The sequence below is a fragment of the Hemiscyllium ocellatum genome, chromosome 26 (genome assembly GCF_020745735.1).
Source record: "Hemiscyllium ocellatum isolate sHemOce1 chromosome 26, sHemOce1.pat.X.cur, whole genome shotgun sequence".
Taxonomy (NCBI): domain Eukaryota; kingdom Metazoa; phylum Chordata; class Chondrichthyes; order Orectolobiformes; family Hemiscylliidae; genus Hemiscyllium; species Hemiscyllium ocellatum.
The window spans coordinates 1,809,707-1,835,000 of NC_083426.1; the positions used below are offsets into that span (position 1 = coordinate 1,809,707).

Consider the following 25,294-nt stretch of genomic DNA (forward strand, 5'->3'; position numbering starts at 1 on the left):
CTTGTTAGACCTCAGCTGGAGGACAGTGTACCACATTATAGGAAAGATGTGAGTGTATTGGAGAGAGTGCCGAAACAGTTTAGTACAGTGGTAATAAATGTCAGTGATGAGGATAGATCAAAAATGTTGGGGCTGTTCTCCTTCGACAGAAGAGGCAGACAGGAAATTTGACTAAGGTTCTTAAAAGCATGAATGGGCTGGACAGAGTAGACGGGGAAAAGCTGTTCCCTCTCATTCAAAGAAACAAGAACGAGAGGGCATAAATTTACAGTGATGCGCAAACAAAACAAGGGTGATATGAAGAAGACATGGAGAGCCATTAAAGTCTGTTTGGGAAAATGGTGGAGGAAGTTTCAATTGAGACATTCAAAAGGGAATTGGCTGATTATTTTGACAGAAGTACTTTGTAAGGGCAAAAGGCAGTAGGTTAGCTCAAGAGAATGATGTTCTGTTGAAGAGCTAGTTCAGACAAAATGGGCCAAATGGCCTCCTTCTGTACCAAAGCAATCCTGTGATTCTGGGAATCAGAATGGCATTAGCGAGATGTGGCTGGAATCTACCATAAAGAGATTTCTCCACCGTTACCTGACGCATCACTTCCTGTCTGCCTGATTTATTGCAGGCATTAGTGTCTGGGTTGTTTATCTGAAAGCCTGTAGTTAATTCAGCCAGGACTAAACTACAAGGAATCACCAGGATTAAAAAGACTATCAGATAGGAAGCTGGATTTTAAGAAAAAAATAATGGCTTGTCCTCTGAATGCCCAGTGTTTAAAACATTGTTTACTGCTGAGGAAAGGAAGAATAAAAGGAGTGGAGGTATATTGCTGAGATGTTCCAATAGAATGAGTTAGTATTGATGACAAGTCTCAATTTTAGCACAAGGTAGGAGGGCAGAGGGTCACTGACGATCACTTTATTGATGAACTAGGGAAAGGAGAGACCAGAAAGATTTGGTGATTGTAACTTTGTGTGATAAGGAATTGATAGCCAGCTTACATCTCTTCCAACTTTTAGAATTAAATCATATAGCACAGAAAGAGACCAATTGGCCCATTTTGGCCCCTGAAAAATCTTTCCAGTTAGATTCTCTTATCACTCCCAGTTCTCGATGATTTTTTAAATTGCATTTCCTAATTTGTCCAAAAGGTATGGTGGCTCAGTGGTTAGCACTGCTGCCTCACAGTGCCAGGAACCCAGGTTCAATTCCAGCCTCGGGCAACTGTCTCTATGGAGTTTGCACATTCTCCCCGTGTCTGTGTGGGTTTCTTCCCACAATCCAACAATGTGCAGGTCAAGTGAATTGGCCATGCTAAGTTGCCCATAGTGTTCAGGGATGTATAGGTTAGGGGTAGATGTAGAGTTCTAGAGAATGTGTTTGGGTGGGATACTCTTTGGAGGCTTGGTGTGGACTTGAAGGGCTGAATGGCCTATTTCCACACAGTATGGATCTTCTATGAGAGTCACCAATCGCTGGTTGTCCTGTGGACAGCACTGAAGGTGTTCATTGTCACTCATCTGGGATCTTTAGCAGAAGCTAATCTTCAAAGTTGTCTGTTGGCCTGTGCTCCTGTGCAGAGCTATGCAGTGTTATCCTGGGCTGTCTCCTCACTGCCTTCCCCCAAGGGATGTCAAGCAGAGCCATATCCATTAGATATAGGGAAGAAAGCTGTCTGCACCTTGAAGGGACATCCGCATGGAGTCGACAGAGGCCTCAAAAAGAGTGATCCATAGAAAACCAACGGAGTCTGCCTGGCACAAAGATAATCCTGCATTCGTGCAGTGGCTGTTATACCTGGCTTCCTGTCGCCAATACCATATAATGTGGAGCAAGCAGCACATATATGGACTGCTCTTAAGACAGAGCTCAACAGATTTTTGACCAAAGAGGGAGTCAAAGGTTATGGTGGTTTAGGCAGGAAAATGGAAATGAGATCACAATCAGCTCAGCCAGTGGTCTTATTGGATGGTGGAGCAGGCTCGAGGAGATGAAAAGCTGACTCCTCCTGATTCTGATGGTCATTCTTCATGTGCTTTGTGTTCCCTGTCACTAAGAAAGTGCTTGAGCTACAACAACAGCTTACTTTTAAGCTCAGCTGCCACCAGCTTTTCAGAAGAGAGGTCCAAAGATTCATGAACCTTCTGTAAGAAACAAAACTCCTCATCTTTGTCTTAAATGGACCATCTTCAATTTTTGTACATTGCCCCTAGTTTGAGATTCTCCCAGAAAGGGAGATATCCTCTCCGTATCCATCCTGGCGAGACCCCTCAGGATCTTCTGTGTTTCCATCAAGTCACCGCTTACTCTTCTCAGTTCCAGTGGATACAAGCCCAGCCTATCTGACCTTCCCTCATAAGACACCTCCCCCATTCCAGGGATTAGTCTGGTAAAACGTCTCTCAACAGCTTCCTTAATCATAGAGACCAGTATTGTACACAATATTTCAGACATGGTTACATCACTGCCTTATTCAACTGAAGCATCACCTCCCTGTTTTGTATTCAATTCTCACCTCAATAAACACAACATTCTATGAGTAATTTGCTCATAATTTGCTGTACGTGTGCACTACTTTTCTTCAATTCATAGACTGGACACCCAGATCCCTCTGCAATCTCAACGTTTTAGAGAATATGTTTCTTTTTTATTCTTTCTATTTTCATATTTTCCCACATTGTACTCCATTTGCCAGACAGTTGCCCACTGACGTTCTAGAACATAGAACAATACAGCGCAGAACAGGCCCTTCAGCCCTCGATGTTGCACCGACCTGTGAACTATTCTCTGCTCGTCCTCCTACACTATCGCAAAATCATCCATGTGCTTATCTAAGGATTGTTTAAATCTCCCTAATGTGGCTGAGTTGACTACCTTAGCAGGTAGGGAGTCCATGCCCTTACCACTCTCTGTGTAAAGAACCTGCCTCTGACATCAGTCTTAAATCTATCACTCCTCAATTTGTAGTTATGTACAAGCTGACATCATCATCCTAGGAAAAAGACTTTCACTGTCTACCCTGCCTAATCCTCTGATCACCTTGTATGTCTCTATCAAATCCCCTCTTAGCCTCTTCTTGCCAATGAGAACTGGTTCAAGTCTCCCAGCCTGTCCTCATAAGACCTTCCCTCCAGACCAGGCAACATCCTGGTAAATTTCCTCTGCACCTTTTCCAATGCTTCCACATCCTTCCCGAAATATGGGGACCAGAACTGTACACAATATTCCAAGTGTGGCCGCACCAGCGTTTTGTATAGTTGCAGCATTATATTGCGGCTCCAGAACTCAGTCCCTCTACAAATGAAACCTAACACGCCGTATGCCTTCTTAACAGCACTATCCACCTGGGTGGCAACTTTCAGGGATCTATGTACATGGATTCCAAGATCTCTCTGCACATCCACACTACCAAGAATCTTTCCATTGACCCAGTACTCTGCCTTCCTGTTATTCTTCCCAAAGTGCAGCACTCACATTTAGCTGCATTGAACTCCATTTGCCACCCCCCAGCCTAATTCTGCAGTTTATCCAAGTCCCCCTGCAACTTGTAACATTCTTCCAAACTGTCCACCACTCCACCGACTTTAGTGGTATCTGCAAATTTACTAATCCATCCACCTATGCCTGCGTCTAAGTCACTTATAAAAATGACAAACAGCTGTGGTCCCAAAACAGATCCTTGTGGCACAAACAAAACAGAATCCAGAATTGATCCCTGTGGAACACCGCTGGTCACAGGCCTCCTCTCCGAAAAGCAACTCTCCACCATTATTCTATGTCTCCTACTGTCAAGTCAATTTGATACAATGTCTATTAGTAAACTCCTCCGTTGTCTTCATGACTCACTTTCACTCTTAACATTGAGTCATCAGCAAATTTAGCAAACACACCCTCCATCTCTCCATCTAAATCATTGCTCTAACTTGTTATATGTTGATGTCCCAGCACTGTACCCTGTGGCACACCACTCATTATTCCTAGTGCCAACCAGAAAATTATCCAATTAAAGTGACAGAATTATACGGCATGGAAACAGACCCTTCGGTCCAACCAGTCCGTGCTGAATATAATCCCAAGCTGAACTTGACCCACCTGTCTGCCCCTGGCCCAAATCCCTCCAAACCTTTCCTAATCATGTATCTATCCAAATGTCTTTTAAATATTGTAACTGTACCCACATCTACCATTTCCTCAGGAAGTTCATTTCACACATGAACCACCCTCTGTGTAAAATATTTGCCTGTTACATCTTTTTAAAACATCTCTCCTCTCGCCCTAAAAATGTGCCCCCTAGTCTTGAAATCCCTCACCCTAGGGAAAAGACAACTACCATTACCCTATTTATACCTCTCATTATTCTATAGACTTCTGTGAGTTTGCCTCTGAACCTCCTTCATTCCAGTGAAAAAAAGTTCTCGCCTATCCGGCCTTTTTCTATAACTCAAACCCTCCACACCCAGCAACATCCCGGCAAACCTCTTCTGAACAATCTCCAGCTTGATAATATCCTTCCTAAGACAGGGCGACCAGAACTGGACACAGTATTCCAGAAAAGGCCTCACCAATGTCCTGTATAACCTCAACATGGCGTCCCAGTTCCTGTGCTCATGGGTCTGAGCAATGAAGAGAGGCGTGCCAAATGCCTTTTTAACCAAGCTGACAATAAATGATGCAAACTTCAAAGGATTATGTACCTGCACCCCTAGGTTCCTCTGTTCAACAACACTAACCAAAGCTCTACCATTGATTGTATAAGCCCTACTCTTGTTGGTTGTACCAAGATGCAATTTATCCAGATTGAACTCCATCTGCCATTTTTCAGCCCATTGACCCATTTGATCAAGGTCCCTTTGGAATCTTAGAAAACCTTCTTCACTGCCTAATTTGCCTCCAATTTAATGTTATTCACAAACGTATTAACCACGCCTCCTATATTCTCATCCAAGTCATTTATATGAATGACAACCAAAACAGAATCCAGAACCGATCCCTGTGGAAATCGCTGGTCACAGGCCTCCTCTCCGAAAAGCAAACCTCCACCATTACTCTATGACTCCTACTGTCAAGCCAATTTGGTATCCAATTGGCAAGTTCACCCTAAAGTGACCTAACTTTACTAATTAGTCTGCCATGCCAAACCTTGTCAAAGGTCTTACTAAAATTCAGTACCCATGACGACAGCATCAACCAGGATCTTGGGTTCATGTCACTCTATAGGTGACCCCACTACACTATACACTTTCACACACGCACTCACACACAAGTACATATACACACACATATGCATGCCCTCTTACACACGATCACACAATCACACTTATATAGACCCTGTCTCATACACAAGCTCTCTCTCAGACGCACACCCCCACACTCACACTCACAGGCATATACCCTGTCACACTTATGCAGACACATCGTCAAGCACACACATGCACACACATTCACACCCACACTCACACACTCTCTCCCTCTCTACCACACACACATTCACACAAACACAAGTTCTCTCTCTTTCTCTCTCTCTCTCTCTCTCTCTCTCTCTCTCTCTCTCTCCCCCTCGCACACTCACACATGCATGCACACATGTTAGTCTATGGGGTTAATTTGCATTTGCAGATTTGTATTTGCAGATACATCCTCTTTTGTTCAAAAAGCACACAATCTGTCAGCGGTCAGTCCATGTAACATTTTATGAATTCCTACTTTGGAAATAGAACCAGTCTGACTCAAGATCGGGTTACAGACAGACTCTAACCTCACATGTTAAATGCATTGTCTGAGATGAGAAGTCACATTTTTTTAACTTGTCTTGGGACTATGACTTGAAAGAAGTTCTGTGATTTACATGTTAATCAGTTGAAACCTGCATTCCAGTCTCAGTGATTAAAGACTTAACAGCAATCTGGGTTTGTTCAATACATCACATCAGGTGCATGACACTTTGATCTTTTACTATAAATTCTGTGTCCTATGATCCTGCCCCACTAGTTACCTGAAGAAGAAGCAGCGCTCCGAAATCTTGTACTTCCAAGTAAACCTCTTGGACTATAACCTGATGTTGTGTGATTTTAAACAAATTCCCATGGAGACAATGTCTATTGCTCTGCCCTCATCCACGTTCTCAGTCACATACCAGCTTTTTGGCACCTCATCCATGACTATCCATGATACAAATATCTCTGCTCGCTGTCCCACAATTTCTTCCCTGGCTTTCCACAATGTCCTGGGATGCACCTGATCAGGTCCTGGAGGTTTATCTACCTTTATGCTTTTTAAGATCTTCCTATTCTGTAGTATGGACTGGTTTCAATTTTTATTTTCACTAGTTCCCTTGCTTGTCCATATATTTCTTCATAGTAAGTACTGGTGCCAAATAATTGTTTAGTATCTCTCCCATCTCCTGCAGTTTCACACATGGATGACCTCATTAATCTCTAAAGGGGCCTATTCTTGCCGAAGTCCCTCTTCTTGCCCTTTACGCACCTTTGGAATCACTTTGGATTATTCTTAACCTTATCTGGCAAGGCAATCTCATACTCCCTTTTTGTCCTCCTGATTTCCCTATTAGGAATGACCTCACTCCCCTTTTCCTCTTCAGGAGATTCAGTTGATCCCATTTGTCTCTATTGGACGTATGTCCCCTTCTTATTCTGGATCAGAGCTTCAATATCTTTATGTATCCAATGTTCCCAGCTATTACCAGCCTTGTCCTTAACTCTAACAGGAACATATTGCCTCTGAAGTCTTGATATCTCACATTTGAAAACCTCCCATTTGCCAGTCGTCCCTTTCCTATAAACAGTCCACCTCAATCAACTTTTGAAAGCTCCTGTCTCATACCATCAAAGTTAGCAAAATTGTCCTTACTCCAACTTAGAACTTTAACTGTTATACCACACATATCCTTTTCTATAGATATTTTAAAATTAACAGAATTATGATCTACCGACCCCAAAGTGCTCTCTGACTCCCATTTCAGTCACTTGCCCTGACTGGTTGGCCAAGAAAAGATCAAGTTTTTCTCCTTTTCTAGTACGTAAACCTACATATTGACAAAGAATATTTTCTTGAACACATTTAGTGTTAATGGCCTCCCATCCAAGCCATTAACACTATGGCACTATGTTTGATAAGTTAAAATCCCCTTCTCTTATAACCCTAAGATTCTTACAGATATCTGAGATCTCCCAACATATTTGTTCCTCAGTTTGCCATTGACTACTCTCTGTTTTCTACAATGCCAACCAATCTTCTCTATGTGCTAATATGTCATCCCCTACACCCTGAGCTTTTAATTTCCTCATTAATCTTTGAAGTAGCCCTTTAACAAACCTTCTTTGAAATCCGAGTACAGTGCATCCTAGTGAAGCAGTTGATGCTACCTTGTTGAATATTCTTAAGGCAGAGGTAGGTAGACTTTTGAATAGATAAGGAATTAAAGATAATGATGAGCAAGTGGATAAGTGGACCTGAGTCCATGAAAAGATCAGCCATGATCGTATTGAATGGTGGAACAGGCTCAAGGGGCCAGGTGGCCTACTCCTGCTCCTAGTTTGTTAACTTTTATCTGTTACATAGTAACTCTCACAGTTAAACAGTGCAAACATTTTATAGGAATGTTATCAAACAAAACAAAGTACACCAAATGACAAAAAGCTATTGGGAGATTTAATGGAGAGTTTGGTCAAGGAAGTAAGTTTAAAGGAGTGTTTCAAAAGACGAGAGAAAAACGGATGGAGAATTTGCTGAGAAAATGACAGTGGCAAGACGATGAAAATCAGGAATGACAAAAGACTGAATTTGAAGGGTGCAGAGGATTGCAGGGTATTTTTGAGATTGAGGAGATGCGCTTTTGCTCCGCTAACTTCGACTTTTGGCTACATGTGTATATATGAGTTCTGAACGATGGCTGAACGTTCTCAGAGGGAGATACAATCTGCCAGTACATCCAGCCATCTCTGGAGCTGAAGACATGGTTCATTTCATTGTTACTGTGACTGGTTAACCCCTGTCTAGTGAGTAAAACATCTTACTGCAATAGCGAGCAGTGTGCTGAGGGTCATACAAATTGTTTTCACGCTCCGTCACCGGTTTACTTTAATTAGCTCGTTTGCAATTAGATCCCTTTGTTGCCAGGATGGTAGAATAGACATCAAAGGAGATTGTTTGTATGTTTGCCAACTCTCTGACACTTTAGAGGATTGAAAAATAACTAGGAGTGATAAAAGGAGGCCGATCTGAGGAAATAAATGATGTAAACACACATTTATCTTTTCTTCTGACTAAAATGATTAGACAGTTACAAATAAAAGAAACTACAGCCAGACACTGTTTGATAACCCAAGCCTCTGTGCGGTTCACCTTACATTGGCTGGTAATTTTCACAAGTACAGATGGAAGCCAGGGAATTATTGCTAGGTGCATTCATTCAGAAGGAATAGGGAGAAACAATTGTTGGAGGATGGGTGAGAACCAGGGGACACTGATTTGGAAGAATGAGAGAGGATCTAATTGAGGTCTTTAAGATACTAAAGGGAACTGACGAAGTCAGCGTAGAGGGAATGCTTCTTCTTGGGGGGGGGTTAATCTAGAATGAGAGGTCATGGTTTTAGGATAAAGGGTCAACAGATTTAAAACAGAGAGAAGGAATAATTGCTTCTCTCAAAGCGTCATGAATCTGTGGAATTTATTCCCCCCGAGTGCGGTGGATACTGGGACGTTGAGTAAATTTAAAGAGGAGATAGACAGATGTTTAAGTAGGAGCGGGGTGAAAGGTTATGGGAAGCGGGCGGAAAGATGGTGGTGAGGCTGAGATAAGATCAGCCATGACAATGTTGAATGGTGGAGCAGGCTTAAGGGGCTGAATGGCCTCCTCCTGCTCCTAGCTCTTGTGTTCTTAAGGTGATTGATAGAGGAAATGGTGGCAACATGGGGAAACTATTTTCCTGAAGCAAGTGGTTAGGATCGGGAATGTGCTGCCTAAGGGTGTGGTGGAGGAACGTTCAATCATACCTTGCTAGAGCTGGAATACAAGAGCAGGGATGTATTGCTGAGACCGTATTAGGCTCTGTTCAGAACGCATTTGGAATATTGTCAGCTGTTTTAGACCCCATATCTGAGGCATTGGAGTGGCTGCAGAGGAGGTTTACAAGAATGAGCCAGGGATGAAGGGCTTGTCATATGAAGACATATCTAGGTCTGTACTTGATGGAGAGAAGATGCTATTGAAACTTACAGAAGAAGCCTAAATAGAGTGGACTGGGGAAGATGGTTCTACTAGTAGGAGAGACGAGGACAGCCCTTCAGAACTGAGGTAAGGAATTCCTTCCACAGAAGGTGGTTAATCTATGGAACTCATTACCACAGAGGGCTCTGGAGACCAAGTCACTGAATGGTTTTAGGAGTGAGACGGATAGATTCTTGATTAGTAAAGAGGTCAAATGTTATGGGGAGAAGACAGGAGAATGGAGTTGAGACACATTTCTGCCATGATCAAATGATGGATCAGATTTGATGGTTGGAATTGCCTAATTTGGCTCCTATATATTCTGGTCTGATGGTCTTCCTGAAGGGAATTATATCATTTCTGGAAAAGGAGAGATTTACAGGGCTCCAGTGACAATTTGGAGGGCTGGGGTTCAGTGAGTAGCTCTTCCAGAGAATCAGGGAATCAATGGTTACGGTGAAAGGGCTGAGAAGTGGATGTGAGGAACATCAGATCAGCTGTGATCCTATAAACGGTAGAGCAGGCTTGAGGGGCTGAATGGCTTACTCAGGTTCCTATTTCTTTTGGTCATATACAGTCAATGGGCTCCTTCTTTCAAATCTTCCTTTTTTTAACCATCAATTGTGTGGGTTTGGAGGAGAGGTGCTGGAGAGTATGGTTGGAGTTAAGGAGACACTAAGTCGAGGTGAAAATGGAAACATCTGCGCTAAGAACATAGAGTGGGCTGCTTTTCAGTGCAAGGAAGAGCTCTCTATGTGCATTCTCTCTCTCTCACACACACACACACACACACACACACACACACTCACTCACAATCACGCACACACACATTCACTCTCTCACACACATGCACATATACACACACATATACATGAGCACACACACATGCACCACACAAACTTTCAGCCACTCGTGATTGTGTGGTGTTATTCTGGAGTGCTGGGCTTGAATTCCTTGTGCTCCTAACAAGCAGTGCCCCATTGTTCAGGCGAATCGTGATATGTCACTGTACTATGCACAGAAAGGAGTAATGCAGTGTTGCTGTAGAGGAAATGTGAGGTCATGCTTATTTATTTTAATCATCAATGCCATGAAGGAATGGAGAGAAACTATCTGTTCCCCTGTGAATCTTGGATGAGATCATTGTTATGAAGTCGCTGGACTTTCAGATGGTGGGTGAGGGGACCGAAGAAAGAAAATGCAAAGATCTTCTCCAGAAATCCCAGTGTTCTTAAGGAGAATACCAGTAGATATTGTTTAGTGCTGGCTTGGTGAAATGGGCCATTCCAAAACAGTTGCAGGAGACCTAACAGTGTAAGCCAGACAAACTGAGTGGGAGTTCCACCATTAACCAATGATCACATTTATACCAAAAGTGGAAGAAAATTGCGGGGACTGAATTTTCATTGGCCCTGAATCAGCATGGAGTTTGGTTTGCCTTGTTTCTCTAGAGAAGTGTTGTGCATAAATTTCAGTATAAAATGACTCCAAGCTGGCCCCCGCCCCAAAAATGTATCAACAAACATGAACAGAAGTGAGTTAAAATGAAGTATCTCTACAAGCCATCTGTGGCACTGGGCTTCATATATATGTGTCTACAATATGAAAGGTGACTTGAGATTGAAGCAAAAAGTAGTTTTTTGTAAAAGCAAATCACAGTAATGTTCTGAAAAAGAGTCACTGGGCCAGAAACATTAACTCTGCTTTATCTCCACAGATACTGCCAGACCTGCTGAGTTTTTCTAACAACTTCTGTTTTTGTCACAGTAATGTGTTGTGTTGTGTGTACGGCAAGCTCTATGTGTGCAGAAGTTTATTGATTTTCTTTCTGAAAAGTCTGCAGTAATACTTAACAAACAGACACACAGTGTGAAGGACAATCAACAGACTGACACATAATTACCCAGCTAGCAATTGACCAATTGAATGCCACAATGTTTGCCATCGGACTGTCCTGTTCCAGTGGTACCAGCATAATGGAAATGTGGATTTCTGCAGAAGCATCTGGGATAACCTGGGTAGATTCACCATCACCAAATCTTCTTACATGAGATACTCTGGTGAAGGATGTCCTCACTGTGCCTCAGGCAGAAGTTAGGCTCTGATTAAAAAGTAAAGGTTTATTATATATAACTTAGTAGACAATAGACAATAGACAATAGGTGCAGGAGTAGGCCATTCTGCCCTTCGAGCCTGCACCGCCATTCAATATGATCATGGCTGATCATTCCTAATCAGTAACCGCTTCCTGCCTTATCTCCATAACCCTTGATTCCACTATCTTTGAGAGCTCTATCCAACTCTTTCTTAAATGAATCCAGAGACTGGGCCTCCACTGCCCTCTGGGGCAGAGCATTCCACACAGCCACCACTCTCTGGGTGAAGAAGTTTCTCCTCATCTCTGTCCTAAATGGTCTACCCCATATTTTTAAGCTGTGTCCTCTGGTTCGGCACTCACCCATCAGCGGAAACATGTTTCCTGCTGCCACATTGTCCAATCCTTTAATAATCTTATATGTCTCAATCAGATCCCCTCTCAGTCTTCTAAACTCAAGGGTATACAAGCCCAGTCGCTCCAGTCTTTCAGTGTAAGGTAATCCTGCCATTCCAGGAATTGACCTCGTGAATCTACGCTGCACTCCCTCAATAGCCAGAATGTCTTTCCTCAAATTTGGAGACCAGAACTGCACACAGTACTCCAGGTGTGGTCTCACCAGGGCCCTGTACAGCTGCAGAAGCACCTCTTTGCTTCTATACTCTATCCCTCTTGTTATGAAGGCCAGCATGCTATTAGCCTTCTTCACTACCTGCTGTACGTGCATGCTTACCTTCATTGAAGGGCTTATGCTCGAAACGTCGAATTCTCTATTCCTGAGATGCTGCCTAACCTGCTGTGCTTTGACCAGCAACACATTTGCAGTGGTGTACAAGAACACCCAGATCTCTCTGTACTGCCCCTTTACCTAAGTTAATTCCCTTGAGGTAGTAATCTGCCTTCCTGTTCTTGCCACCAAAGTGGATAACCATACATTTATCCACATTAAACTGCATCTGCCATGCATCTGCCCACTCACCTAACTTGTCCAGGTCACCTTGTAATCTCCTAACATCCTCATCACATTTCACCCTGCCACCCAGCTTAGTATCATCAGCAAATTTGCTAATGTTATTGCTGATACCATCTTCTATATCATTAACATATATTGTAAAAAACTGCAGTCCCAGCACGGATCCCTGCGGTACCCCACTGGTCACTGCCTGCCATTCCAAAATGGAGCCGTTTATCACTACCCTTTGTTTCCTATCAGCCAACCAATTTTTAATCCAATCTAGTACTTTGCCCTCAATACCATGCGCCCTAAGTTTACTCACTAACCTCCTATGTGGAACTTTATCAAAAGCTTTCTGAAAGTCCAGGTACACTACATCTACTGTATCTCCCTCATCCATTTTCAGAGTGACATCCTCAAAAAATTCAAGAAGATTAGTCAAGCACGATTTCCCCTTCATAAATCCATGCTGACTCTGACTTATCCTGTTACTACTATCCAGATGTGCCGTAATCTCATCCTTTATAATAGACTCCAGCATCTTTCCCACCACTGAGGTCAGACTAACTGGTCTATAATTTCCTGCTTTCTCTCTCCCATCTTTCTTAAAAAGTGGTATAACATTAGCCACTCTCCAATCCTCAGGAACCGATCCCGAATCTATCGAATTCTGGAAAATAATCACCAACACATCCATGATTTCCCGAGCCACCTCCTTCAGTACCCTGGGATGTAGACCATCAGGCCCCGGGGACTTATCAACCTTCAGACCTAACAGTCTCTCCAACACCAATTCCTGGCAAATATAAATCCCCTTCAGTTCAGGTCCTTCAGACACTGTCACCTCAGGGAGATTGCTTGTGTCTTCCCCAGTGAACACAGATCTGATGTACCCATTTAATTCTTCTGCCATTTCTTTTTTCCCCGTAATATATTCCCCTGTTTCTGTCTTCACGGGCCCAATTTTAGTCCTAACCATTTTTTTTGCCTTGCACATACTTGAAAAAGCTTTTACTATCCTCTTTTATATTATTGGCCAGTTTACCTTCGTACCTCATTTTTCCTCTGCATATTTCCTTCTTAGTAATCCTCTGTTGTTCTTTAAAAGCTTCCCAGTCCTCCGTTTTCCCACTTATCTTTGCTATGTTATATTTTTTCTCTTTTAACTTTATATGTTTCTTAACTTCCCTCGTCAGCCACGGCCACCCATGCCTCCTCCTGGGATCTTTCTTCCTTTTAGGAATGAACTGATCCTGCAACTTCTTCATTATACACAGAAATATCCGCCATTGTTCCTCCACAGTCATCCCTGCTAAGGTATTGCACCATTGAACTTTGGCCAGCTCCTCCCTCATAGCTCCATAGTTCCCTTTATTCAACAGAAATATTGTCACTTCCGACTGTACGATGTGGAAGCTTTAGAACGAGTGCAGAGGAGGTTTACCAGGATGTTGCCTGGAATGGTAGGAAAATCTTATGAGGAAAGGCTGAGGCACTTGGGGCTGTTCTCATTGGAGAAGAGAAGGTTTAGGGGAGATCTGATAGAAGTGTATAAGATGATTAGGGGTTTAGATAGGGTAGATACTAAGAACCTTTTACCGCTAATGGAGTCAGGTGTTACTAGGGGACATAGCTTTAAATTAAGGGTGGTAGGTATAGGACAGATGTTAGGGGTAGATTCTTCACACAGCGGGTTGTGAGTTCATGGAATGCCCTGCCCGTATCAGTGGTGAACTCTCCTTCTTTATGGTCATTTAAGCGGGCATTGGATAGGCATTTGGAAGTTATTGGGCTAGTATAGGTTAGGTAGGATTCGGTCGGCGCAACATCGAGGGCCGAAGGGCCTGTACTGCGCTGTATCCTTCTATGTTCTATGTTCTATGTACCCTCTCCCTCTCAAATTGCAGATTGAAACTTAATGTATAATGGTCACTACTTCCCAATGGCTCCTTCACTTCGAGGACTCTGACCAATTCTGGTTCATTACACAATACTAGATCCAGAATTGCCTTCTCCCTGGTCGGCTCCAGCACCAGCTGTTCTAAGAATCCATCTCTGAGGCACTCCACAAAGTCTCTTTCTTGAGGTCCAATACCATCCTGATTCTCCCAGTCTACCTGCATGTTAAAATTCCCCATAACAACTGTAGTAACATCTTTGCGACAGGCCAATTTCAGCTCCTGATTCAACTTACATCCGACTTCCAGACTACTGTTTGGGGGCTTGTAGATGACTCCCAAGAGGGTCTTTTTACCCTTAGTATTTTGCAGCTCTATCCACACTGACTCTACATCCCCTGACTCTAGGTCCCCCCATGCAAGGGACTGAATATCCTCCCTTACCAACAAGGCCACTCCACCCCCTCTGCCCGTCACACCCACTCTAATAGCAATCACTTACCTTCCCGACCGGCTTTGCGCTCCGCCTGAACTTCCGCCCAGCTCCCGCCGCTCTCTGTAGCTAGTTACAACTAAGATACATGATGAAATATCAAACTCAATTGACAAGTAAATGTGTAAGTTATATGCTGTTCACATGAAGAACAATTAGTCAGGAGTTCTCTGTCACCCTGTACACCTCTGGTTAGCTCCTCTCAGGAATTGTCCTTTGTAACCTGATGGCCAAACTGGGGTAATTTAAGAACCGTGACAATGACAACACATGTTCAGTTAACCCATTCAAGTACGAACTGCGATACACAACATTCCCCGGTTGCAAAGCTAAAATAACTTATAAATTAAGTCACTCTGAACAACAACCTGGATAAATGCGAGGTGATGTATTTTGGAAGGTCGAATTTGAAAGCTGAGTACAGATTAAGGATAGGATTCTTGGCAGTGTGGAGGAACAGAGGGATCTTGGTGTGCAGGTACATAGATCCCTTAAAATGGCCACCCAAGTGGACAGGGTTGTTAAGAAAGTATATGGTGTTTTGGCTTTCATTAACAGGGGGATTGAGTTTAAGAGACATGAGATCTTGTTGCAACTCTATAAAACTTTGGTTAGACTGCACTTGGAATACTGTGTCCAGTTCTGGTCGTCCTATTATAGGAAAGATGTGGATGCTTTGGAGAGAGTTCAGAGGAGGTTTACCAGGATGCTGCCTGGACTGGAGGGCTTATCTTATGAAGAGAGGTTGACTGAGCTCAGACTTTTTTCATTGGAGAAAAGAAGGAGGAGAGGGGACATAATTGAGGTGTACAAGATAATGAGAGGCATAGTTAGAGTTGATAGCCAGAGACTATTTCCCAGGGCAGAAATGGCTAACATGAGGGGTCATAGTTTTAAGCTGGTTGGAGGAAAGTATAGAGGGGATGTCAGAGGCGGGTTCTTTACACAGAGAGTTGTGAGAGCATGGAATGCGTTGCCAGCAGCAGTTGTGGAAGCAAGGTCATTGGGGGATTTCAGAGACTGCTGGACATGCATATGGTCACAGAAGTTTGAGGGTGCATACATGAGGATCAGTGGTCGGCACAACATTGTGGGCTGAAGGGCCTGTTCTGAAGGGCTGAAGGGCCTGTTCTGTGCTGTACTGTTCTATGTTCTATGTTCTATATATATTTCCAGTTTTTTTTAAGTTCAGCTCAACCAGTTTCTCTAACTATAAAAATAATCTTTGAGATATACAAATTGTGATCCACTGGAGGCTGTGCTGCCATCTGATCTGCTCAATATGCTGGATGAACACTCACTGACCAGAGAAGAACATATATCCCCATCGTCGCTCCGTGAAATATCCTGGTCCTTCCACCATCCGGCATCTCTCATTGTCCTTGTGTTGTTATCCATAAGACCTGGGTAGGTTTAGCTTGGATGGCTCCAACAGCTTGGGTCCAATTCCTACTTGGGTTGAGGTCGCCATGAAGGATTCTTCTTCTCAACCTCTCACCTCACCTGACATGTACTGACCTTCTGATTAAAACATGAACAGTTATTGGCCTCTGTGAGAGAGTGGGACTATGGTGACTTTACCTTTATCTGTAAGATAAAGGTGGGTATAAGCAACAGTTTGAATTCCTCTGGTTCTGAAAGAGATATACAAGTTTGTGGTCATGTTTTGGCTGTATGATATGATCTAGCTTCAGTTGTGCATATTGACAAAATTTTTTTGTTGCCTTGACATTTGGAGGTGTCATTTACTTTCACTCTGACATTCTCATTGGCTGCTGATGACAGGTTGAGAAGGAACAGTGGTAATGCAAAGGATATGAGTGAAGTTCATGTGATGTTATTCAGCTATGTTGTAGCTGAAATGGACTGGTGGCAATATCCCATTTGTACAAATTGCCACTCAAGTGCCCCCTGTATAGTGGCATATGATGAAGTCGAGTTGAGATGACAGTCAGATTGTCCATGCCCTCATGGAACTGTGGAGCAAGTTCAAAAGGGCAAATGGCCTTTCCCTGCCTCTGACTCCAATGATTCATAGAACATAGAACATAGAACAATACAGCACAGAACAGGCCCTTCGGCCCACGATGTTGTGCCGAACATCTATCCTAGATTAAGCACTCATCCATGTACCTATCCAATTGCCGCTTAAAGGTAGTCAATGATTCTGACTCTACCACTCCCACGGGCAGCGCATTCCATGCCCCCACCACTCTCTGGGTAAAGAACCCACCCCTGACATCTCCCCTATACCTTCCACCCTTCACCTTAAATTTATGTCCCCTTGTAATACTCTGTTGTACCCGGGGAAAAAGTTTCTGACTGTCCACTCTATCTATTCCTCTGATCATCTTATAAACCTCTATCAAGTCACCCCTCATCCTTCGCCGTTCCAACGAGAAAAGGCCGAGAACTCTCAACCTGTCCTCGTACGACCTATTCTCCATTCCAGGCAACATCCTGGTAAATCTTCTCTGCACCCTCTCCAAAGCTTCCATATCTTTCCTAAAGTGAGGCGACCAGAACTGCACACAGTACTCCAAATGTGGCCTAATCAAAGTCCTGTACAGCTGCAACATCACTTCACGACTCTTGAATTCAATCCCTCTGTTAATGAACGCTAATACACCATAGGCCTTCTTACAAGCTCTATCCACCTGAGTGGCAACTTTCAAAGATCTATGTACATAGACCCCAAGATCCCTCTGTTCCTCCACCTGACTAAGATCTCTACAGTTAACCCTGTATTCCGCATTCTTATTTGTTCTTCCAAAATGGACAACCTCACACTTGGCAGAGTTGAACTCCATCTGCCACTCCTCAGCCCAGCTCTGCATCATATCTAAGTCCCTTTGCAGCCGACAACAGCCCTCCTCACTGTCCACAACTCCACCAATCTTCGTATCATCTGCAAATTTACTGACCCACACTTCGACTCCCTCATCCAAGTCATTAATAAAAATTACAAACAGCTGAGGACCCAGAACTGATCCCTGCGGAACTCCACTTGTAACTGGGCTCCAGGCTGAATATTTACCATCTACCACCACTCTCTGACTTCGACCGGTTACCCAGTTTTCAATCCAATTGGCCAAGTTTCCCTCTATCCCATGCCTCCTGACTTTCCGCATAAGCCTACCATGGGGAAACTTATCAAATGCCTTACTAAAATCCATGTACACTACATCCACTGCTCTACCCTCATCCACATGCTTGGTCACCTCCTCAAAGAATTCAATAAGACTTGTAAGGCAAGACCTACCCTTCACAAATCCGTGCTGGCTGTCCCTAATCAAGCAGTGTCTTTCCAGATACTCATAAATCCTATCCCTCAGTACCCTTTCCATTACTTTGCCTACCACAGAAGTAAGACTAACTGGCCTGTAATTCCCGGGGTTATCCCTATTCCCTTTTTTGAACAGGGGCACAACATTCGCTACTCTCCAGTCCCCTGGTACCACCCCCGTTGACAGTGAAGACGAAAAGATCATTGCCAACGGTACTGCAATTTCCTCTCTTGCTTCCCACATAATCCTAGGATATATCCCGTCTAGCCCGGGGGACTTGTCTATCCTCAAGTTGTTCAAAATGTCCAACACATCTTCCTTCCTAACAAGTATCTCTTCTAGCTTACCAGTCCGTTTCACACTCTCCTCTTCAACAATACGGTCCCTCTCGTTCGTAAATACTGAAGAAAAGTACTTGTTCAAGACCTCTCCTATCTCTTCCGACTCAATACACAATCTCCCACTACTGTCCTTGATCGGACCTACCCTCGTTCTCGTCATTCTCATGTTTCTCACATACGCATAAAATGCCTTGGGGTTATCCTTGATCCTATCCGCCAAGGATTTTTCATGCCCTCTCTTAGCTCTCCTAATCCCTTTCTTCAGGTCCCTCCTGGCTATCCTGTATCCCTCCACTGCTCTGTCTGAACCCTGTTTCCTCAACCTTATGTAAGCCAACTTATGTCAGACAATTACGCATCATCGTGTATGAATTTCAGAGCCAATCTGATGCCAGGTATCTGAGCTTTATATTTCTAAGATTCAAACAATATATTCCTCCAGTTGTTCATAATAGACAGAGTTTCACTGGATTCAATCAGACCATGCTTGCAACACCCAAAACATGCTCCATCTATTAGATATGATTCTGTGAATGGACAGCATTTATTGACCAATCCTAAATGCACTACACTGACAACCAACTTAAGATTATCAGTAAAGTCTGTAATATATCTCCTTTGTGTTTGCTGGAATTGGCCAATTATTATATATAATAACGCCTGTTCGACCCAGTTTTGAACTGCCCGAGAGCTTGAGGAGCCCAGAGTTCCCTGTTGTTGTCTCCAAGACAACAAGTCAACCTATCAGAATTGATTTTGCAACCAATTAGTGCCCACTTCTCCTGTAGTACAAATAGTTGCAATATTTTTGAAAAGTGACATTCTTGCATCGATCCTGATTAGTGGAAGATGAAATATTTCAGCAACATGTCTCTCTTTTCATTAACATTTCAATCCTATATTACCAAGCAACACACTGACCTTGCCTAGGCTCAAAGACTCTTAAAAGGTTCAGCCATGATCAGCACTGAGCACAATAGGAAAACATGCTTTTTAAAACATTCTTCACAGGCAAAAGAATTCCAGAATTTGCTTAAGTTAATTCCATGTCTTTTAAATCAATGTTAACAACTGGGTCAGAAATTCATTGAAGATTTTCTCACAAACATAAGCTGACACTCCATATAGAATATAATTTGCATTTGGGTTTGTCATGAGTCTTCAACTAACCTAACCCTAATCATAACCCTACCTCTCTATATCAGATAAATCTCCCCCTACAGCGTCCCCATCAAGCACTCTCATGTTTAATATGATGCTAGATATAGGGAAAAGGTCCCTTTACACTGTCCCCATCAAACACTCCCAAGACAGGGACAGAATGGGGTTAGATATGGAGTAAAGTTCACTCTACACTATCCCCAACCATAGAAATGTGTCCCCAACTGTAGTGATGAGAACCAAGTCACAGATGAGCTATAAGGCATTTTGTGTGTTTAGTTCTGAATTATTGTTATAATCCAGTTAGAATTAGTAGTCACATCAAAAAAGAAGGTAATTATTAAGTGCCAACATAGAATCATCAAGGGACAGACATGTTTAATGAATGGCTGTTCTTTTCAAGTAGCAGAGAAATTTGAAGAGGGGAAGACTTTTGATAAAGAGTACATGGACTTCCAAAAGGGCCACACAACAGACTTTGAAAAGATATAGTCCATGGGATAAAGTAGACAGTAGCAGTATGACAACAAAATGAGCTAAATGAAAAGAAATGAAGTGAAATAGTTCATAAATAGTTTTTGAGCTGGAGAAAGGTTTGCAGGAGGGAGGCGAGAGGAAAGGAATTCCCTCGGGGTTGGTATTGAGGTCCTTGCCTCTCCTGCTCCATGTAATAATGATTGAGACCTTGGTGTGCAGGGGACAATTTCAGTTTGTATTGAAATAAGTATTGGGAAAAAGTATAGCCTATGAGGAGGACAGTGTAAAACATTGATTTTCCTGCTCCTCGGATGCTGCCTTAGCTGCTGTGCTTTTCCAGCATCACTCTAATCTAAACTACAAAAGGACATTTGCAAGTTCGCAGACTGGTGGTAGATGACATTCAGTGCAGAGTAATACATTTTGGTCAATGGAACATGAGACACAGCATAAAATAAAGGATATAGCAGGAGAGGGATCTGGGTTTAGCTGTGCGCAGATTAGTGACGGTGATTATTGATTCCAACCAGATAAGCTGAATACCTGGGAAAGCCTGATCATAAACTAATTCTGATTAAGAATCATTGGACTCAAAACATTAACTTCTCCTCTCTCCAAAATCTACCAGACCCGCTAATTTCTCCAGCACTTTCCGTTTTTTAATACAGTTTTCTGCCCCTTTATTAAGAGGGGAGAAAGTGCAAGAGAAAGGAGGTGAGGCTGAACCTTTAGATCTGAGCTGGAGCAATGTGTTCATTTCTGGGGATCCCACTCTGTACGGATGTGAATGTATTGGAGAGAGAGCAGAAGAAATCTCCCAGGATGGTTCCCGCAATGAGACCCTTCAGTAATGGGGATAGTTTTGAGAAGTAAGTATTGGGAGAGGAGAAGGCTGAGAAAAGATCTGATTGGAGTTTTCAAAACCAAGAGGGAGCTGCACAGGGAGGACAAAGAGAAGCCATTCTCTGTCTTAAAAGGGTAAGAGAGGGCATTAGATATAATGTAATCTATAAAAGAAGTAAGTGGGATGGGAGAAAAAGCTTTTTCACTCCATGAGTAGTTAGGGTGTGGAATGCATTGCCTGGAGATGTTGTGGAGGCATCAAGGCATTCAAGAGGGGCATTAGAAACAACGGGCAGGGTTATGGAGAAAAAGCAGGAGATTAGCACTAAGTCATAATGTTCATTTAGAGAGTTACTATAGATATGATAGGCTGAATGGCCTCCTTCTGCAGTAATCCTGTGATTGGACACAAAAGGCCAATCCATCTTGTTGAACTGGATTGAGAGGATTCTTTCCAGTTGCAGCATTTCCCCAGTCAGCACTGGAGGGAAACCTAACTCCCTGAGATGCAAACTCGGATGTTCATGTTGAGCCAGTCTGCCAACTGCTGACTGAATAAATTTTACCTTTTTTTTATCAATGGATAAAAAAGATGACAGATGACATTAAAAAGCCCAGGAGGGGACAATGCCCCTTTGAGCTTGTGCTGGTTGCTTGAACCACAGAGCTATAAGTATCATGGAGATGCTTAAAGTCCTGATGATCTTGGCTGACTCAGTACCTAAACAGATAAAACCGAAATGGAAAAGGATGGGATATAGAGAGAGAGAGAGTGTGTAAAGACACGTGTTTTTATTTTATTGACACTCTGTCTGCCATGCTGCTGCTGAAATGTGCTGGTTCAGTATTTTATTCTCAAATTGTGAATCCTTCTTCCATGTTAGGCACCTCAGCAACGAACACGCACTTGACGACCGCAGCACAGCGCAGTGTCGGGTTCAGATGCAAGTCGTACAACAACTAGAAATTCAGGTTGGTATAAGCTTACAGGAAGACCTCTCTCCCACTGGAGTTGGTCTTTTCTAAATGACTTGGGATAGTTCCTCCCTCTCCTGTTCCCATCCCACAAAGGATATGTCAAATCCCAAATCTGGAACCTACCATCCTTCTTCATGGGAATATTTCATGAAATCACAGAAACTACAGAAAAGAAGGCGATCATGCAGCCATCTCTGGAATAGCTGGTCACCTCGAGCAGTTTTTCTCTAATCCTGCTTCCCTGCTGTTTCCCTTGTTTTGTTTGCATTCCTTATCAATATTAATCCTGATTCTATCTAAATAACATACAGTTTCTGTTTCAATAGCTCCTCATGTTAAATATTCCATGTTCTGATCACTCAGTAAATCCTGAACTTTCTGTCTCACTCCCAAAGTGACAATCCTCAGTCTATTTCTCTTTGTCTCTGATTGGGCAGCTAATGGGAACAGCGTTCATGACTGTACCTCTCAAAACCTTCCAGCAGTTTGAAATATTGATTAGGTCCTCCCTTTAACCACCTTCATTCCATCGAGACAGTCTTAGTTCTTCAAATGGGTCTTTGCAAGTATAACTACATTCCTGATGTCGTTTCAATGAGGCACCTACTGGACCCTCCCAGAGCTTTGAGTTTCTGTCTTCACCAGACCACACACCATCTTTGGGGTTTGGCGTCTTGTCTTCTTCACATCAGTCCTCAATGTCCTGATCACCGAGCTGATGCTACGCCACTTGGAGTTACTGTGCATAGTTCTGGCCTCCAGAGGAACTGGGGAGAATGCCAACACAGATTTACAAAAAATGATCCCAGGACTGAAAGACTATGACTATCAGCAATGATTGGGTCCAAGGCTAGGGTTTTTTTCTCAAAAGAAGAGAAGCAAATTCATCGAGGTGTTGAAAGTTCTTAAATTTTTTGATAGTGTTGATGTCCAGCAAATTGTCTGGATAGGAACCATTGAAGGATGCATGGGTTGGCTTCAAATGGACTTGTCCCACATGACCCTCCTGCCCCTGATTGAAATCAATCTATTTGGGCAATTGCTAGGAGCTGCCTTAGAGTGGGAAATTGGGGGGGATGGTGGGTGGGTGGTGGTGGGGAGAAATGTTCTAATCCCAAGTGAAAGCACACTCATTGTGGGAGGGGAATTTGATCTTTGACTCCAAGGGTGGAGTTTCCATTCCCTAATACCAGACACAGTCTAATTCCACAGGGGGATCTGATCAATAATCAGTTATTCCACAGGGGGATCTGATCAATAATCAGTTATGTTTTGCTCCATTGTTTTGTGAAAGGTTTCTAATTTTGAGGCCCTATTTGTATTGAGTTTGGATGAAATGGAGTAGCATGGGGAGTTGGAAGGCGAGGGAAGAATGTTTCTGTTGCTTGCAGCCCACGTTATTCTTTCTCAAGGAAGCTGTCTTCAGCTCCCTCAACTGCTGGGCTCCCTCAGGTGTGAGGAAACATGCTCGTTCTGGTCCATTCACTGAGTTGTATTGCATTTTCTTTATTCTTCAGCTTGACCTTTGATGTCTTATACTGAAGTTGAAAATGATTAATCTCTGATAGCACTGATGATATAATCATAATCCCATTTTCACCCAACTCAAAATGGAAGGGCTTATGCTCGAAACGTTTCCTGATGAAGGGCTTATGCTCGAAACGTCGAATTCTCTATTCCTGAGATGCTGCCTGGCCTGCTGTGCTTTGACCAGCAACACATTTGCAGCTGTGATCTCCAGCATCTGCAGACCTCATTTTTTACTCAAAATGGAAACTACCAAGAACATGTCATTAGAATTCTTAAATTAGGCGATACGTATAGGCAGTACCAAAATGTAACATTTCTTAAAATAATCAAAGGATTAATCATGTGCAGGATCATTACATAATGTACTAGAAATTCATCAGACTGGCCTACACAATCAGGAAGTCAAATCCTAATGTAAATCCTTCAAATGAGGAGGAATTTCATCTTGTCATATAATCTTATCTTACAGTTTGTGCAATTCTCTCCCTCAGAGATAGTGAAGGTTGAATCATTGAATATATTCACGTTTGCATTAGACAGGTATTGATAGATAAGGGAGTCAAGGTTCAGAGAGATCGAGAGGAAAGTAGAGTTGAGACCACAACCAGAACGGTTCCAATCTTATCAAAGAACAGGGCAGGCTTGAGGGCTGAATGGCCTTCACCTGGTGCAGGTTCTCACAGTCTCATGTTCCTACAGCCTGTAGAGCAGAGACTGCTGAGCTGATTGGACACTGCCATCTAAACTGCTGGGACTGGGATTGAGGAGCTTCTTACCCCATGTCCCATCTCCATTATCCCCAGACCTGGGGCTGGGCTGGAGGTCAGTTGGATCGCCGTTTTGGTTATTAAAATTCAGCTGGTTATTTCCACCTGTGGGTGAATCCAGAACCCAGGGCCCTTTCCCTGAATCCGGTCAGAAGGGAAATGGGATAAACGCAAAAGGGAGAAAGGCTTTGAAATATGTTCTGGTTGGGTCAGACAGGCGTCTATGTGAACTCAGTTTGGATGCTGATCTGAGAACATTGAATAATTCCTGAACTTACAACCACCAGAAATTCCTCATTAAAGCACTCACCCTTTGTTCAACTGTGGGGTCACATTCATTTATGGGGAGATGGTGGTAATGTCACTGAACTACTATTTTACTGTCTCAGGTAAATGTTCTGGGGACATGGGTCGAATCCCAGTCCAGCTGATGGTGAGTTTAAATTGATTGAATTGAAAGCTGTCCTCAGAGACAGTGAGCATCATCGATTGCTGTAAGACCCAACTAGCTCACCAATGTTCTTCAGGGAGAAGATGGCCACCCTTACCCAGACTGCACTGTGGCATGCCTCTCAGTTCAAGGGCAGTTCACGATGGGCAGTAAGTCCTGGCCTTGCCAGGGATGTTAATGAAAGCTCCCATTTCTGTGAAGGATCAGATAGGGGCTAGGTTCTGACATCCCTCTTTATCTCTCACCCTTGTTGCTGGATGTTTGTTGGTTGAAGATGTTTCTTTTGCTGCCCACAGCTGTCCAAGGAGACTGAACGCCTCCAGGCCATGATGGCTCACCTACACATGAGACCTTCAGACCCAAAGCCTTTCGCACAGCCTGTAAGTATTTCAGCTGATCAGATTCACTTTGAGAAAATTGCATTTACATAGCACCTGTCATGACTACAGAACATTCCACAGCACTTTACCACCAAAGAGATATTTTTGATTCAGAGCCGGAAATGTACACAGAAAGCTGCCAGAAGCAGCATTGAGGCATTGGGCAGTTCATCTGTTCTGGTGATGTCAGTTGAGAGAAAATATTGTCCAGCACTTTAGATAAGTTGGCCTGCTGTTCTGGAATATACTGCGCTGGGATCTTTCCCATTCACCTGAGAGGAAGGGCTCATTGAGGGGAGAGAGCTCAGAGAGCTGGCACTGAGACAAGACAGAAAGCTCAGCCTTCAGAGTGTGGGATGGTGTGATGTACAACACATCTCTGGGGCTGTTTATTTCTGACTCACTGCTCCTTTCG

At 43.2% G+C, this 25,294-nt stretch overlaps 1 protein-coding gene across 5 annotated transcripts in view; it reads left to right on the forward strand.

The window, feature by feature from the left end:
* foxp4 (forkhead box P4) overlaps positions 1-25,294 on the forward strand; it is a 390,222-nt gene that overhangs the window by 309,962 nt on the left and 54,966 nt on the right. For all 5 annotated transcript variants that reach the window (XM_060845038.1, XM_060845040.1, XM_060845041.1 and 2 more), the window contains 2 exons: positions 21,658-21,745; positions 24,796-24,879. In XM_060845038.1, coding sequence (XP_060701021.1) covers positions 21,658-21,745; positions 24,796-24,879 — 172 coding nt within the window. The remainder of the gene's footprint in view (positions 1-21,657; positions 21,746-24,795; positions 24,880-25,294) is intronic.